Source organism: Sparus aurata, chromosome 1 (genome assembly GCF_900880675.1).
Source record: "Sparus aurata chromosome 1, fSpaAur1.1, whole genome shotgun sequence".
In the NCBI taxonomy this organism is placed as follows: Eukaryota; Metazoa; Chordata; class Actinopteri; order Spariformes; family Sparidae; genus Sparus; species Sparus aurata.
In genome coordinates, this window is record NC_044187.1 from 26,028,957 (window position 1) to 26,048,178 (window position 19,222).

The 19,222-nt window shown below is 39.9% G+C and overlaps 1 protein-coding gene across 5 annotated transcripts in view; it reads left to right on the plus strand.

The window, feature by feature from the left end:
- The window catches only part of LOC115581576 (zeta-sarcoglycan), a 377,326-nt gene that overhangs the window by 324,272 nt on the left and 33,832 nt on the right, over positions 1 to 19,222 (plus strand). For all 5 annotated transcript variants that reach the window (XM_030416802.1, XM_030416820.1, XM_030416785.1 and 2 more), the window contains 2 exons: positions 6,785 to 6,907; positions 9,580 to 9,652. In XM_030416802.1, coding sequence (XP_030272662.1) covers positions 6,785 to 6,907; positions 9,580 to 9,652 — 196 coding nt within the window. The remainder of the gene's footprint in view (positions 1 to 6,784; positions 6,908 to 9,579; positions 9,653 to 19,222) is intronic.

The following is a 19,222-nucleotide window of genomic DNA, read 5'->3' on the forward strand; positions in this document are numbered from 1 at the left end:
CATTGCTAGAAGCCCTAATTTAAAGCCTTGAATTAAAAATCCAGGATAGCCAACCCATATAACTTTATTATGGCCTCAATGCTTTAATGTGCAGCAGTTAAAAAAAGTTACACAGGGACCATTTTAATGTCCTCTCATTAATTACAGAATACAAATTGGAGAACTAAGAATTCCATTGAAGTATGTGGAAAGTTTAATAAATTATTTATTTTGTTTTTACCCTGTTCATAACTCGAGTTGCAGGGAAAAGAGGAGGACCTCTTTAACAGAGGCAGAGTTAATTTAAAGTTGTGATTAAAGGAACCTATAAATGCATAAAATTGACCATCAGGCGCCAGCTAGTTTAGGGATTCATGCTTCTGTAGTGTAACAGTCAGTCACTTAGCACCTTCTCTGGCCTTAGTGTCCAGAGTGTTGTTGATGTGCCTTTGAACTGGTGATAAAAAACCCTGTTGTTTTGACAACTTTGAGCTTTGACAGCCCCAACAGCAGAAGAGTGTAATAGCTGAACCTTTGCTGTGTGAATGCACCAGATCAACTGTTTACACATTCCCACATGACCCAAGTCATACGGTCCGGGTCTCAAGCAAGCTCCAAGTTTATCTAACCTGTTCAAAAAGTGTCACAATGAATCACACAGAAGACAAATAACTTTATAAAAGCTTATTTTCTTCTCAGTCATCTCCTCATCACCTTTAAACTGTGAAATACTGACAGCCAGACCTAAAAACCTATTAAACAAAACTGAAACAGACAAGTCTTTTGAGTTACAATGTAGCAGGTCAAGTTACAAGTCACAAGTCAAAGTCGAGTATCAAGTCATTTTTTTTCCGTCAACTCATCGAAGGACTGACCAGTATACATGTATGTCGAGAATGTTCGCTCTCAAAAAAGATGTGCTTTGACTTCCACCAATTGAGGCAAATATGTGACGGAAAATGTTGTTTTGCTGCTTAATGGGCAGGTAGTATGCAGTGGATCAGGGGTAAAGCCAGTGTCTTCTTATCAGAAGGTCACTGGTCCGAGTCCCTCGGTCTGCATGTTAAAGTAACGTTGGGCAAGATACTGAGTCCCAAATTGCTCCTGATGTGCTGGGTGGCACCCTGCATAGCAGCCACCACATCAGTGTAGAAATGTATCTTTAAATTATTGTAAGTTGCTTCGGACAAAGGCGTCTGCGAAATGCCTTAAATGTAAATGTAAACCGATTTCACCTGCATCTGAAACAAAGTGGATGGAAGCAGTGACACTCAATCACATAGTAAAGATGTGGCCTATGACACCAAAACAATAAGCTTCTGAGGCACTGAAGGAAAATGCAGAGTTGGGTGAGACCTCTGTTCGCTATGACTATGGGTGACCTTACACAGAGTCATTGATTACAGCTTCTTAACAAAGTGCCTTTTTTTAGAGCCCCGTATCCGATAGGTGTTTCTCACACCACATTACACTTCCTAACAAACCATTAATTACTTAATTATTATTAGAAACAGCAAGTTGGATAACTAAACAATGCTGTTGGAGGCTTTGGGATCTCTGAGGGCCCTTTGTATATTTAAGGGAAAGGAAGGGGACTTAAATATCACAACCACCACATGAAATTTCATGGGCAAAGTTAAAAGAGGGACAAACAATGGGAAAGAGAAGTTTTCATTCACGATTAACTGTGATACTGAAAGGATTTTGTTCATATACCAATTTCCCATTAGTTGAGCAGGGATGTGAGTGGAACTACATTTGCCGTCAGGGATTCTGTGTGACAGCCAGAAATTAACATGTAACAGCAGGCTGGCATGAATAGGCAAAACTTAGTTGAGCATGCATGCATTATCCTAAATTGAATGCAGTGTTTTAAAGTGGTAATAAACTAAACACAGGGCTCTAGCAGCATGGTTAAAACATTAAAATGGTTGTAAGGCACCCTGGTGGCTCAGCAGACTGAAGCTGATGTGAGGATGTTGAAAAGTTCAGATCTGACTCAGGATCTCAGTCACATGCAGTGTACTGTAGTGCTTCTCTTTGTCATAGTTATTTCTCCAGCACCTCTCATCATCAGTGGGTTATTTCAAAAGCTTCATTATTACTGAAGTTTCCTGCTGAGGGATTCACTCGTGACAACAGAGGAGATCCTGTCAGGAAGTGATTATTTAAGTCAGTGCATCAATTAACATGTCTGCCTAACGAGGAGTCCTGTTGTTATTGGTGACAGCTGAATTACTTTGTTGTAACCAGTAGGAGAGACATTTACAGGCACAAATTAATTGACCCAAAGCACTTAATTTACACATCAGAATTAAAATTAACTACCTGTAGATCACTAACAAGACAAAACAAAAGGACCAAAATTGTATTATTGGACAAACTGCCCCTCACATTCTCAACACCCAACGGTGTCTAATGTGTACAGTGACAAGAGACATTTAGCACAATGATGTTATGTAATTTCAAAGCTTCTAAATTCTATTAGCGTCGCTGCGGAGAGTCTTGATATTCCATGCTTTTTTAGCTTTATTCTTTTGACGACTGTCGGTATTAACAGACATCCAGAACAAACATTTCACAAGTGACTATTGCTATATTAAGCCTTTCTTCCATTTCGCAGTTTAGAGGATTACTGACTGACACATCAATTAGAACGCAACTCTAAAGAAGTTTCACAGCATAAAAAAAGAAAGTGAACACATCAAACCTTTAATTCCCTGTTGCAACACCCCACCACGGTTAATATGCATGAAGTAAAAAAGCTCGGCAGAGATTTTTTCACCGGCCATCACTCCACTCTCAATGTGGCAGTGCTTTTCTCCAAGCGATCATTTGAGACTAATAACTTATGTCTACTTTGTCTCATGTTTTGCTGCACTCATGTAGAGCACCGTATTGCTTTGTTTTAAGGCAGAATTATTAGGAAATTACATTTTACAGCTGCAGTGCAAAAAAAAGACTGAGTCGTGACACGATAGCTAAAGACCGGATCATTACAAAATAAACCATCATACCTCTGTGTTATTTTCAGACGAGCCTGACACTGGTTGAGGTTTTTCTCAATAGCTGTAAACAGACAACAGATTACATCATTGTCTGATTCTACTGCTCTTCTCCAGTTTGTTTGAAATGTGTCTGTTATACAAGAACTTCTCTTAAGTTTTGTATAGTTCTCACTGTTGAATTGAATCCGCCGATCTCATGCTGTTTCAGAATCTTTCGTACACGAAGACAAGAAGACATTTCTCTGCGAATAAAACACAAATCTTTGGCAATATGCTGACCTGCACCCATGTTGGAAATCCACACTACGAGCTATATTATAGGAGGAGACCTGAACAGCCAAAAAGGACTAGCTAGATGTCTGAGACAGAAGCTTCACCTCCTCTTTATCCCTCCTTCCCAAGCGTGAACCTCTCCTTCTCTGTTCTTTCATCATCCTCTCACCATACTTCTCCCGTTTCTGTCAACCCTCCCACCCCACCTCCGCTCAGTCTCTTAAGTCTTTGCATGCATTTGTGCCACACATACACACACCTTGCTTTAGGGTGAGCCTTTCACAACACAAATCTCAATTGCTTTTTCACGTAGTTGGTTGAGGACTGAGAGGCTTAAGGAGGGAGAGATAGACAGGATAAAGACAGAGAAGGAGAGATGAGAAAAAGAACTTAATCCCAGATTGATGGCTGCTAATAAAGTTTGATTATTACTGACAAGGCACTCTGGGTTTCTAATTGACACTTGTAATAGCCTGGGAGCCCAGACAGTGAAGTAAGAGAGGGAGAGAGGCTTTTCTTTAGCAGGGTTGGAATAGCAGCACATCACAGTCCAAATGACAAAATGAAGGGAAACATTGTTGAACGGAATGAACTGAGGGCAAACTGACATTGAAAACACTGCTGGTAATTTGTCAAGTTTGTCAGTAGATTGATCAACTTTTCAGACCTCTCTGCAGACCTTCTCTTGAAAAGGTCTACAACAAATCTACTGAGATTTTCCAAATCTTGTGTGTTGCCACTATTAACTTTGAATACTAGGTGACACATGCTTGCCATCAGATAATTGACAGTCAATAGCCACATATCTCCACTAAAAGGATGGGAATACCAACCAGTTGACCAGAAATTGTGTTTTAACATGTGCTCGTTGTAGTTGCAGTGAGGACAACATGAAACATAGCTCTAGTTGGATGGCACAATAGTTCCAGAGAAAGATCGAACAAATTCTGAGGTAGCTGCAGTAGGTGATACTGGAAACGAGATGGATGATTGTGAATCTCATTCCCAGGTAGTCAAATATTAACGCTTTGGGTTGGACTGGGAATGAAACTCAATCAATTGTCTTTCTCCAAAATCAACCACTGCACCTTTAAATAGGGCAAAAAAGATGTTCCAATCATAGATCCTCCATTTTCTTTTTTTACAGTACAGTCAGTGTTGGGAAGATTACTTTTGAAATGTAGTTGGTTACAATTACAAGTTACCCTGTTGAAAATGTAATAGTAGTGTAACTATTTCAATTACCTTAATGTAACTAATTACATTTGATTACATTTTGATTACTTTTCTTAATTTTGAATGAAATCTCTCAACTGCTAACCATTTTCACATTTTAAGACCTATAGTGTGATAAACCTTTCAGTTCAAAGGTTTAACCATATATTATGAGTCTGACCTTCGGCCTGACCTGCGAAGGAGGCTCACTTCCTCACTAAATGGAGCGACAACGGGCTGATTTCAGCCAAGAGGAGCAGGTTGTTTTAATGGAGAGAGTATGAGGATACAAAAAAAGCCTGATCACAGCCTGAAGCAACAGTGTTGCTGCAAATATGACAAGAGGAGGCTGATTTTAATTTCTGACAGCTCTACATTGAGCTGCTTTTAAATATGACGCTTTAGAGCAACAACAACTGTTGTTTTAAACTGTGTTTTATATTGTTTTCATATATTTCACTGATCGCAATTATAAAATGCCAGTGTGTGTTTTATTGAAAGCGAGGCTGGGTGTGCGTATGAAAATAGGTTACAGTGGGTTTTTTTAGGTGCTGTAGCTACAAGCAAATCTCATGTTGTCTCTGTACAAAGACCTTTTTAAATGTGAGAAAACAGAGAAGACCTACTCAAGATTTGCGTTTGGGCAACACATAACAGGCGAAACAAATAATTTATTCATGGCCACATTAAGTTAAATTATCTGTCCTGCTGCGAGCGCACAACTTCTTTCAGTGGTGACTGACTGTATATAAAGTAAATAGGCTATAGCCTAATAAATGACCTCCTGACGCGTGTCGGATCAACAGCTGAGCAGCGTATCCCCTCAGCTGAACATCTGTAGGCGGAGACACTCAGAGAGAAAGTAAACAGCAGCGGATCAGCGCAATCTCTCCCTCCGTACAAATGCTCCGCTCTGATCCAGCTCCACTGGACTTTCAAAGTAAAGGTGACGCCAGCTGTAAATGAGTTAAATAGTGAAACAGCGGCGCTTTTACAGCCGATTTTAAGCTGAAAGTCTTAACAGAACCTGGTCGGGACCAGGTTATGAGCTAACCATAAGTTACCATGGTGATCTCGCCGGGTTAAAAGAGAGCCACCTTTGTAATACAGGGATACGATTTTTCATATGTAACTTAAGTTGTAATCATTGAAATTTCCAAAAGCAACTGTAATTTAATTACATATTTTCTCCCAGTAATGTAACGGATTACAATTACGTAAATTTTGTAATTAAATTACGTAACGTCTTTACATGTAATTCGTTACTCCCCAACACTGAGTACAGTACAGGGTACCTGAACACTTGATCACCTTGTGGAAATGTAACACTGATGCATCAGTCACTGTAAGATGCTCATCTCAACTTTTTTCAAGCAGGAAGGGGTTTAAAATAGTAATTTTCTCTCCCCTGTCTATTGTTCTTCTACACACAGATTGTTCAGTCTGTTGTGTGTGTAAATACAATGGAAATGTGTTAACAAGAGAATTTGGGGAATTTTTATTTCCACATGAGATAGAAAGTGTCTCAGTTATCTAAGGTATTGTCTTCAACATGTTCCATATTTGCTTTGTCACACTCTACATTTCTCTGCAATGGATATTTTTGTCCTGGAGGCATAGTCACAGAGGGACTTTACAAACTCCAAACACAAGCCAGTCCTGTCTGACTGTTTTCTTGTGTTTGTAACATTTTACCTGAGAGGTCCCTGCTTACAATTCATCTTTACTGTGATGATGTGGGCACATGCTCACACCATACCCACACACTATTTTACAAAAGGATTAGTTAACACTCGCTGCTAGCAGTATGCAGCCCTGCAGAATATGTTTTGTGCAAAAGTTTTTTAGATCTTTCCTTTGACATGTAGGAAGCAAATGGATTTTGTGCCACATGAAGTGTTAAGAAGCACTTTGTTTGAACATTGTCACAGTATCATCTCTTTCCAGAAACAGTCACAGTCACATATGTTGGCTTATCCACAGAGCCCATTGTCAACAGTTTTCATATTGACATGTGTTCCTACTGCTGATATGTTAGCGTGCATCATCTTACTTGTTCAAATATCTGTGCTGATTTTGCAATGGTGCCACAAGACAAAGCGTTCAGATGTCGGGGTTGAGAGTTCACATCTAACTGTTGGTTCAAGCTAAACCTCCATACAGTGATGAAGCTGTAAGGTGCTCTAGTTAAAAACATCTACCAGATGTGACGTTTTTAGGTTCTGATAAAATTTGTAACCATGTGTGCGTCTCTCTCTCTCTCTCTCTCTCTCTCTCTTTCTCTCTTTCTCTCACACAAAATCTCTCAGGTTCAGAAATGGTCGAGGCTCAGTGTCAGAGGTTTGAAGTGAGGAGTGCGGATGGAGAAAGAGTTCTGTTTTCTGCAGATGAAGAGGAGATCAGCATTGGCACCGAGAAACTCAGAGTCACAGGTACAACACACACAGTATAACACATACTGTATGCTAACACAAAATCACCAATATGGCTTTTTTCACTGTTTTTACAGGTTGTGTGGGAGTTTTAAACCTTTAGTAGCCTCTGTGAGGCAGGTTTTGTATGAATGGGTTCTTGTTTTGTTTATCCTTTATATTACACTGTTCCACTTATCTACAGGTGAAGGGCAAAAAGATAACTGTATTTTATTAACAATCCTGAATTTAAAATAATGTATTTTAAATAATTGCAGATGTTTTACAAGTACACATGCAACATATTTATGACAGCTCATGTGTTTTGGTGAGGAATATTGCATGTAAATATAACTTTGTCCACATGAAAACTCCACAAGACTCCTTCAGTGTTAAGTAAGTTTAATAATTCCCATTTTTTTTCATTCCAGATTAATTTGTCAGGAGCTCCATAAGACAAAGTGTGACAGCTTCATTGTCTGATACCCAGAATGCTGTCCTAAACTGAAATTAATTTTGCGTCCATATATCTGACATACTATAATTATAACACGGACATTATCCCGACTTGTTTCTGCCTGAATTGTAATTAAAAGGGCAGTATCAAAGAAAGGGCAAAAAGACACTGATCAATGAGCGGCCTGAGCAAAGCCAGGTGAGTATAATTGCAAAGAAAAAAAGACAAAGCAATTTCAAAGAAATAAGAAGAAAAACGAAGACGCGAGATGGGAAAATTATCCTTTGGTGAACTGTTTTTCTCCCTCGCATTTATTCATCCTCTCTCATTAAATGAGAGTGAGGAAATCAAGTGGAAGTGTGTGCGTGCATGTGTCTGCGTGTGTGTACATCCTATTTGCTTGTATAAATAAGTCAGTAGCTCTAATATTTTATTTTTTAGAAACACACAAAATGTGTATTTACACAAACACACAATTTCAACTTTCCAGGTAAAACACACAAAAAAAAAAATACACACACACACACACACAGGCCTGGATAATTGATGTGCTCGTTAGAGGCACTCTGAGGCAATGTTACCATCAGTTAGTGTTTGACGGAGGTGACAGACGAGTGGCTGAACAGCGCAAAGAATGCAACATAATCGCTTCAGCTCATGCACTGAGATCCAGTGGAGTCATGCTACACTTCTGTCAATTTTTCAGGGTTATTTTTTAATTTAAGATGAACAGTCTCTTCACACATTGCTGCCCTCTGCAGTAGCGAGACATGTACAGCAAAGACTGCATGGCTAATGTGGCAGTTTGCATGCGAGCATGCTGTTTATGAGAATCAGCCAATGGCAGGCGGTGTCATGGCAGCAAGTGAGGTGATACTAGTCGGCTTGATTTCCATGTCTGAAAATATAAACCCAGAGTGAATTATGCTGGTTCCAATGTCCTGGCTCTGTTTTGAAAACACTTCATGGGTATTATGAACCACGACAAGTGCCACCCAACAAGTTGACAAGCTGATGAACATTTTTAGTATGCACAGCAGAGTACTCATGAGACTAACACAGACCACTGTAATTATAGAGATAAAACCAAAAGTAGTCAGAAGCTGGCGCAAACATGGCCTATGGGTTGACAAAGTGAGAACATTACTGTATAGAGTAGAAATCAAACACTGCTGTCTTCACCACTGATGACAGAACTTTGAGGTTTTTTTGAAGAAACAATTGTGTTGTGTTCATATCAAATACTAAATAGCTGGCTGTCCCATCAGGAGGTGAACGGGGCAGTGGCGGTACTACATGCCACCAAGGTCACACCAGTAGATATTAGTTGATAACGACACTTGGGGATATTTTGAGCCTTATTTATAATGAAACCTGTGGAAATTCCCAGCCACTTGCAGTTTTTCAAAGGAAACCAAACAATTTCAATCCCTAAAACAGGGTATTTTAAGCCAAACCATGATGTTTTCCTTCCCCTTAGCAAGTTTTTGTGCATCTGTGTTTCTGTAGAAACGTACAAAGCTAACATTTATTCTGAAGATTGGGTTGTTTTTGGAGAGACAGTCTTCGTCCTCCCCCAGGTCATCCCATACTTGGCATGTGCTGCTTCAGTTTCCAACGATTTAATTGGCTGTTTGTTATCTTTGGGTCTGCCAATGGGAAAAGTTGCCTTGCGCAGTATAAAATTTGCAGCAATTCTGACCTTCCATCATGCTTTATTCAGTCTCAGCTAGAGCCATGACCAGCACTTTCCCCAAGCATCTGTTCGGGGCTGCAGGCTAAAGCGGAAGTGCTTGCTGTATACAGGGGGTTAAAGACAGCATTATCTATAGCACAGTTATGCACTAAATTCCATGCCACTATTTTGCATTAGTAACATATGCCGTAGGGGGCAATGTAATGCCACCTGGGTGACATTTTTATGAACATTTCAGAAACAGACATAAGGAATCAGCACAACTACTTGAAGCGACTTGAAGATATCGCCTTTGAACATTTACACCACCCAGCTCCCTATCGTCCCCGTTTTCCTACTACTCCCAACATGTTTACAGTAAATGTATATGGCTACTGGAAATAATGTTGATTTTGAACATAATTTGTATGACACATGGAAGATCTGAGCACTGTGTTATACATTTTAAGTGTCAGCTCCAAGAACAGAGGTATGATGCAATACCGTGCAGGCTTTCACCCAAAATGTGTGTTCTGTTCTTACTTTTAATCCACTCTACAGGGAACGAAGGCGTGGTGTTCAGCCATTCTGTAGAGACTTCACATGTGAGGGCAGAGCCTTTTCAGGACCTAAAGTAAGTCCTCTAAATTATTTGGTGTTGGTGTGTGTGTGTGTGTGTGTGTGTGTGTGCGTGTGTGTGGGTGTGTGTGTGTCTGTGTGTGTGTGTGTGTGTGTGTCTGTGTGTGTGTGTGTGTATTGAACTAGCAGCCTGGCCCTCTGTCACCCGAAAACTTCCCCTTTTTTGTTAATATTTTAGTTGTGGTAGAATATTTATGATGTGTGTGTTCTTGTGAATAATTACTAAAATAGTAACACCACAAATAACAATTTTGGGGAAAATGTGTTATGTAAAAGTTTAAGCTGCTGACTTTGCTAACTAGCTTGGCCTGTGGTACAGTGTGCAGTTCACTGCAGACAGATGTACGCAGCCAGACAAGCCTAACTTAGGGAACAAGTCCCCTCCGAGCTACAGTGTGCAAGGGTCACGCTGTTACCACTGACACATGCACTTGAACACATGTAGTGCAGGAGGTTTGCTAAGTTTCTCCTATTTACATTTGCATGTACTTGAATTCTATTAGGAGACAGTTTGCATCAGACCAAGTGGTCAAGTGGCCACACAGGCTGCTGATTCTCCTGTTACTGCATTAGGATGGACGTTGGCAGAGTCTCTGGGGGGGTCACTGTGTTTGACACCTCACCCATCTTGAAACACTGTGGTAAAATGTGGCTGTTCTGTAGAGGACAGGATAGAGCTTAGCTTATTAAAGCATATATTATACTTAATTATTATTCTTTATTTAAGATTTCATGTTGAAGCACAGAGGGTGATGCTCTAAATTTTTGCAATACAAGCTGAACATTGTAGATAGCCTCGTGTAGTCAAGCAGGTTGTTGTGGGAAGTTGGGGAGTAGGTTTTCGGGAGAAGTACCAGCACGTTACTGCAGCTACAGAAAAGTGCTGAGAGTACTTTAGTCAGCTACAAAGTGTCTGGATAAGAAGGGAGGAGAAAAAATGTCTGTTTTCATGCAATATTACTGCGGTGTCATTCTGCATTATTCACAGCAGAGTTTGTTCAGTCTTAAAGGGCGGTTTCCAGGTACAAGACATGCCGAAGTTATAATCAGAGATCCCCTGTTTATGGTTGGAAGCTGTAATCCTAGAAATGTACTCTACCCGCGATAAAGCTACTTGGACAAAACCGCTTGGTGTGCCTGTGGAGTGCGTGCACAGCCGGACAGTTGATGTAATTAATGGAAAAAGCGGTGTGACTATGCTTTGTGCTGAAAAATTGAGGATATTTAATCTGTCCCTTCCTGCAAGCCACAGCCAAACTCATGTTGGAACATGTAGAGAGTCTCCTCTCACACATGATGTCATCTAACATCAAGCTGCACACATTTCTTGCAGTGAAAACACCAATGTATAAATGGCACTGATAGTGATGGACCACACGAGCTAAATGTCTTCTCCTCATCCCCTCTACTGAAGGCACATATGCCATACTAATGTCTCAGCCTCATTCGGGGATTATCAGACAGTGTTTAGCTGAAGTGGCATTTGGCCAGGGAGGAGCACACAAGCAGAGAGGAATGACGGGGATGAGATGGAGTTGGAGAGAGAAACGGGGGGGGTGGAAGAAGAGATGAGGCATGGTGGAAACCATGATGTGTGGAATGCTCTGTACAAGAGAAAAAGTAGAGAAGACAGAAACTGATATAACTGACTGGATAGAGAAAGAAGAAGCAAGGCTGAGGTAAGGGTGATGATGAGGACAATCAGAAGACAGAAGAAAAAGAAGACAGGGGGCAGATAAGGGTGACAGGGGGGAAATGTTCAGGAGGAGGGGACGGAAGTTGGTGTTTAGACGAATAGATTAAATCGAAATGGCTCCTACAGGGAGATTGAGTTGTTGCAGCAGCAGGTAATAGCATACAGCAAAAATATGAATGCACTCAGGGTGTGCAAAATAGCTAATGTCCCTTTCTATTGAGGCAATTGTAAAATATGAAGTCCAAGAAATCCAACAAAACTTTAGGGCCATTTGTTAAAGCGGAACTTTACCAATTTTCAACCAGCTTCGTATCACTATAGTTTTGATATATATGCAAATGGGTAATGGTAAACTTCTCTTCATTTAGCCGGCACACACAGCCTCCCCACATCTGACGGATGACATGAGACGCGTCATCTGTCACAAAATGTGTCATCTGCCGGATTTTAGGGCTGTTGTATCAGCTGCAGATTGTTGTTTCTCATTTTATAAACATGCATCCATGGACACAAAGAGTATAGTTAGATTGAGACAGAGTCAGCACTCTCTGTGTCTCTAGTATTGAGTTATGAACACCTCGTCAAACTCCAATCAAACTGTAAAACTACACCCCTGCCCTTTTTCTCTATTTTCTGTAGCATAGACAGACCCAGTTTTATCCAAGGGCCTTATTTCTAGCAGAGAAAAAAACTTCTTTAACTCAAAAAGTTGCATTATTTCTTAAAAATGAAGCAGTGAATGTGGTCAGATAATGTTTGGTAGGCTGACGACACCTCATGGCATGCTAGCCATGATCGATTTTTTAAATCTGAGGCATTGTAAAACAATGCTGGGGGCTTAATGCTCTTCTTAAGCCTTTAATTTCTTCATTCAATAATTGAATCATTTTGCATTAAAGCTTGGCAGCTGCACCATCAGTGGCTTCTTTTGCTCTAAAGCATTCACAGACACCTTAATAGAGTCTTGTGAAGCTAATATCCTTTTCATTTTGTTGCAGTGAGTAAATTGCTTGCTGGAGTTGATGCTGAAATTTAGCTCATTCAAGTGGCCCTTTGTCTAGGCTCTCTACTTCAAAACAGGCCTTTTTTGTCAGTTTGCTTGAGTTCACATTATCTTTATCTTTTTATCCCCCATGTTTTTTTTGTTTTTTTTAAATATTTGGCTAGCTCAATGAGTTCAAAAGGGGAAGACAGAGGGGTGCCACGGTTGCTCAGTGATCCTAGATTGTCAAAAAATGGATCTCCAAACACTGGGTTTGAATACCGTCTGGGGTCTTTGTCAAATGTCCAATTCTCTCTTTCCCAATAATCCCTTTCTCTTCTGACTTCATAATTCCAAGCAATCACCTTTGAAGAAATCGAAAAGAGAAAAAAAAGTGTCAGACATAAAAAGAAAACTGAGAGAAAATGAAGTAACTTGGACACAGAGAGACAAAAGACGGCAAGGCAAAAATGAGTACTAGGGGAGTAGTATAGGGAAAACGAATAGCATGCTGAGGGATCAAAGGAGACAAGAGGGGGGAGGCACACTGAGGAGTGGGGTGAACTGGAAAGAGTTGAAGGAAATCGCAAAATGATAGAGGGAGGCGTGGGGTTAGGTTGGGAAGAAGAGATACGGAGAGTAGGAGGAGTAAGAACATTGGGTCAATGGATGGGTCAGTGCAGATAAGCAAGGGCGATGAAACCTGTGGTGAAGGCCTAAGGAGAACAAGAAAAAGCACCTCAGTGACTGTTAAAAAATTCAACACAGCAAATCCAAATTAGCCTGTTTTATTACTTGTTCATCATTTTAACAGATTTTAACATTAACCACACATTTGTGGAGTGGAATGAAACAAATTATGGCTGTTTAAAAACCACTTCATGCATCGCTTCATCTGAATTGACCCTGTTGACACGAACAAGACGTTCACCTCTTAACGACATGAAAATACAGAGAGAATTGATATTCACAATAATATAAACAACCATCAGAAAATACATCCACGTCAACATCATACATCTATAGACACATGCATTCATGTACAATTAAACATAGCTGTGAAACATAGCATAAATCTACCGACACTTCAAGCACTCATTAGGTAAAACTCAGTCATTTAGGTGCCCACAATTACACACACAAAGAGCTTATGTATTAAAATGCACATTAAAACACAAATTTATGGCATGCAGTGAGACCACTTATCCTCACACACGACATTGTCGGTGCAACAGTGTGAATATATCACAAACAGGAGGAGACACACATAAAGTGGAGCCCTCACACACATTGCACTGATGTCTCCACTGCATCACAGACTGCAGGGTTAATGAAAACCATAGAAAAATAACACTGATAAAAAGGCGATTACATGCTTGAAATACTTCCCCCTCTCTGTCATCAGTCATTAGCTGTTAAATGGTAGGGAAAGAAATTGAAGCGTAGTCATCATCAGAATGATTTTTTTTTTTTTTCAGTTTTCAATTGAGGTATATTCAATATGAATATATATTTCACGTTGCTAGTAGGGGTTGTATCACAATCAAAAGAAAAAAGCAAGTTCTTGTGCACTTTTTTCACCCCAGATTTATATCTACTTTCTAGTTCAGTCGTTGTATCGTCTTCTTTTTTCATGATATCTTTGTCCCCATCTCTCTACTTTCCAACTCTCTCTCGCTGACTAACGCTCCGATTCACATTCGTGCTTTTCGTCTTTTCTCGTTCTCATTCTGTCTAGACCTTCCCACATGTGCATTCCTTCCTCCTGCCCCTATCTCCCCCCTCTTTTTCCGTCTCGTTATGAAAAGTAGAGCGTTATGCAGTGAAGGTAAATGGGACATGTAATGAGCGGATTGAAGTCCATTTAAAGCTAATGATCTATCTTACAGTTTAACAGTGAGCGAGGGAGAGAGGAAAAGAGGGAAACAAAGAGAGAAGGATGGTACACACATTACATGATAAAGTACAGGTCAAGAGATTCTTGTCACAAAAGATACTGCACTGGTCAATCTGCATCTTACATATACACTACATTATATAAATAATATAATGAAAAATAAAGTTGTTTCTTCACATTTTATTGTCAGTTGTAAGTCATTTGGCTTCATTTTTTACTTTGGACATAAATGAACAATGTGGGGAACAAAATCTTGACAAGTTTAAGGATCAAACATTTCTGTTGTTCAGCTCCATCAAAATAAGAGTACTGCACTACCAACTGCCGCCTAATTAAATATGGCAGCATCTGTATTTGCATTCCCTCTGTGCGGCTGGGCCATAGTAGATGTAACTATAAGCAGTCTTGAAGTCATGTAATGTGTCAGTCACAGTGACCACAGTGGGGTGCAGCTGAGATTTCTATCAGTATCGTTTAATATTCTTCACGAGTCTCGTCCTGGATAGCAGACGTGACTGAAGCTAAAGAGACATGAATGCACAACACACGGTGCTAAATCTGGGTTATGCTAGCAGCACAGAAATAAAATGCTCAGCAGTCTACTTTCCAGAGAACACTCCAGGAACGTTACACCGTGCCTTTTCAAAGCCGCTGGTGTGATGCCACTGTAAGCCGTGTTCACACTATTCTACCGTTTTCAAACTGCTTTTCCACTTTAAAGCGTACGGATAGCGGCCGGGAGGCAGACAGAAAGCAGTCGCTTTGGAGAAAAAAAAAAGTGCTGTGCCTGGCATCTTTTTGAACGGCGCAGTTCAACATCTTAGAGAGGCATTCATGACAGTCACTGACAAAATCACATGAAAAAAGGATTGACGATACATAGGCAGCCGACAACAACCACAACAAACAGAGGGAAAATGGAGGAAGTAGCTGTAGAAAAGTTGGTGGTGGATGGTTGTGAAGCCCATAAGCCATGAGTTTCTTCTTTTTTTTTTTGTTGTTGTTGTAGCTTGTACCGTTTACTGATAGAAGAAGCAAGTCACTATGATAACAAAACACCTTTTTATTATCAGCACAAGATGCAGCTGAGGCAGCATTTTAAATACAAAAACCACAAGAGTTTGAGGGCAGCATTAGGTAGATGGGAAATGCAAGGAGCACAGTATTTACCAGACATATAAAATGCAAAAACAGGACACAGATTGTCCAAGAAGATTACTTTACCTCATTTTCAGTCTCAGTTAGGTTTGGACGATATGACTGTGCACTGGCAAAAACCTAGACATCATCATTCTGTTAGTTTATCTATCTATTGATTAATGAATATCTATTTTATTTTGGGGTGATTTGAGCACCACAGGCTAAGTGCAATCAACTTTCATTTTATTGCAGAGAGGACAGAAATCTTTACAGCAGATATCTGCAAAACTCAGCACCACAGATTATGTGGTAAACTGCCCTGTTAACCAGTGTCTTGGTCCAAAATGTAATTATAGCGGTTGGTAAACAAGTAAATGAAGTGGGCCACATTTCTTCTTCACTTGACCATGTATCTCACATCAGTGACATCTGTACTTCATTACCAGCTAACCATTTTGCACGTAGACAAAAAATAGGCAGCAAAACAACACAACAGTCTTCAGCATACTGGTGAAGAATCAGAACTAAACGGCGAGCTTCAGTTTTTAAGGTCTGCTGATATAAATACACTGAACAGTAGTTTCTACTCATATGAAATAGGATTGTAAAACTTGAGCTGTGCCAAAGCAGTTGTCTGTATGAAATAAATGAGCTGCCAGTGTTTTTCCATGCTGTGTTATTGTTGGTCTGATCTCAGACTTAGTCGAACTATCACTCAGACCTGAGTGACATCAGTGAAGATCAAGAGCATGTTGTGACTAAATCAGAGACAAAGTGAGCCATAAAGACACTGTCAGAAATGATGGCAGTTGTCTTTGAGACATCCTAACCTGTGATCGTTGAGTGCTTCCATTATTATGTATGTGTGTATGTGTGTGTTTTATGACTCAATGTTTATTATGTATAAACTTTGATTTCAGTTGTTTCTTGTATTTTCTCCTTGATTGACAGTATTATTTTGTTTAAATTGCTTACACGTCTACCTTTATTATTTGTTTGATGGTTTCATATCCTTAGATTTGATTTTCTGACGAATTCTCACTTGGATGTGACTATTCCATGGAGATGATAAAGTAAAACTTTCTTTGTTGCTGTTTGACATTATCATTTTTGTTCAGGTAGACGTCTTTATTTGTCCCCACATTTTGAGAAAAGAGCGAGAGTGTTGAGAGGAGGGGGAAAAAAATTGTCATACTGAAATACACTTGAGATTTGGGAAGGGAATGAGAATGTGTTATGGTTTAGAATTTACAATGTTTGCGGAAAAATTTGTGACATGAATCTTGAAATCGCTCAGTAAAAACTGACAGCAAAAGGGAAAGTTAGAGCAGCGAACCAGCCTTGATGGAGCAGCAATCTGCATTCTTTAATTTAAATCACATTTCAGTTCTGTCAATGTTTTAATCCCCAAGGTTCTTCCGTTTTATAAGTGTTTTGGCACTGTATTTGCTGAGAATTGAGCGATTGAGCAGTATATTTCTCCCAATGAAGTTGTTTGTTGTGTCAAACATAAATACAATCAAATGTAATGATTTACTCATCCTTTTTTGAAGGTTTAACACTTTGAGAAACACATGGGTGTATAAAGGATATGACTACATGGGCTCAAAAAAAAACACCCCAAGATATATAGACCATTCACTAGGTGTATATCCTTTTTTCCTTCCTGTTTGAGTTGGTAACTTTAATATTGACAACACAGGAATGACTGAAGGTCATCTCATGCAAATGCTCATACTGTATGCTTAGGTCATCAGAAGAAAACGTAAAGGTCAAAGGGTTAACAAGTCATGTGTGTCCACATTACTGTTTTCTGTTAAAGTATAGCAGTCACCTTGACCATGGCATGCATAATTCAGCATAATCCAGCAGGCAAGTGGTCTGCTCCTTAGGGGCAGTGCTGCTACCAAATACAACTGCAAGGGGAAGCAATATTTTGACAGCGTCACAAAAATCAATCATCAATTAACTGACCAAAAAAGTTTGAGGAGTCTGACACAGCAACACTACACTGATGCTAGTGGACATTGGGTTACCTCGGGTCTCTAACTTCATCTGATGTTTGGCTCGACAGCAGAGAGAAACAAGCTGCTGCACGGTCAATATCTCCCCGTTTCAGTCCACTCTTTCATCCTTTTATCCCTCCCACTGTGACTTCTTCTCCTCTATCCAAGTCCTGGGGTCATGAGAAGGCTCCCGGGGGATAGTCAGCCCTAACACAGGCAAGGGCATCGGAGAGGGATTTGTGCTCTGTGCCCCTTCCCCCTAGCCCTTGGTCTATTTCCATGTATCTATCCTTCCATCCGAGAAAGTTAAAGAGGACTGCAGAGGAACACAGAGCCCTGTCAGACTCAGGGGCATGGGAAAGGATTTTATCTAGAAAGGGTAGAATATAGTCAGATAAAAAGTGGGCTCGGGTTAACAGTAAGGACAGTAAGATATGGAACTATAGATTTTATTGTCAAAAATTAGTACAGGGACATTTCTTTGATGTTATTATAATAACAATAACAATCATTCTTATTATTCTTATTATTACAAATATGTCTAAAGTTACGTGGGACATTTTCAAACTCAGACCTATCTCTTCCTCCTAGAATGGCGATGTGTGATAAATACAAGATTTATATATTTATATAGTTATATATATTTCCCCATCACAGCCATTGCATAAGATGTAGACCACAGGAAGTCATAAAAAAGATTTGTCTAATTAAATACTGACTTGTTTAACCTGCCAACTACACATTGTATTATGCAGGGTACTTTATAGCAAACCTGTTTTAGTTTTGTTATAAGTGAAATTGGGGTAAAGGGACCCTGAGTGCTTCAGCTGATGGTCCCTAAACTCAATTTACCTCAGAAACACTAGATCAAACCCCATAACTGGCTAGGGAGAACTGCTCTATCCATCCATCCTTTCCCAAGTGGAAAACACCCAATGCAGAGCAATGAGAGTAATTTATAAGACTGAGAGGTGTTTAACCCTCCCTCTCCCCAACGACTGCTCCCCAAAGGTGTTACTGTTAATGAGAATGTGTTTTTATTTCATTTTTATGGCTTTGATTTTAGTTTTTTCCCATTGCTTTTTCTTATCGTCTGTGCTCAAGACTTTTTGCATAGGCAGTTCAAAACCTCACAAAGTCAAAGTTGAATTTGTACTTTCTCTGCCTCACCCTTTACAGTTGTCTAATCTGCTGGGTTTTAATCCTATCCTCAGGGAGGCTACTGGTTTTTCTTAGTGGGCAGGTAATGAATTGATTAATCTCATTCACCTGGTGTCTCCTGTGTAAACAGCAACTGACTGAATTGTCAGAATGGAGCCAACACTGAGAGAGATCCACTTCTTTAAACAAAATAAAGGGCAATCTGCTCTGCCCTCATTCCTACTATTTATCTCTCTATACTAACAAGTAAAAGACTGACCTCTATGTGTAAATTAAAGCTTCCCGAGAGAACTGTGCTCTTATTTGGCCTTCGATCAATCCATTTCTTCAAGCTTGCTGTACATTGTCTTCTTCTTCCTGCCCTGTTTTGTAATGAATGAGCAGCTGTAGTTTTATGATTTTAAGTTGGGACCAAAGGTTGTTTTACGTGTTTCTCTGTAGTACGGTTATAAATGACAAGAGCACTAATGGGACTTAATGGCCCTTAGTCCTTGGGGTACTTGCAATTTAACCCAATTACAGAGTGTAAAATTTTACGAGTCCTTGAAGTAGGGATTGGGGAAATGATTCACCCTGTGGCCCCTGTCTCCCACCCCTCCGTCACCCACACATCCAACAGTTTGCTCAACTATGAACAAGTTTTTGAAACAACTTAGGTTGACATTGAGGTCAGAAAATAGCTT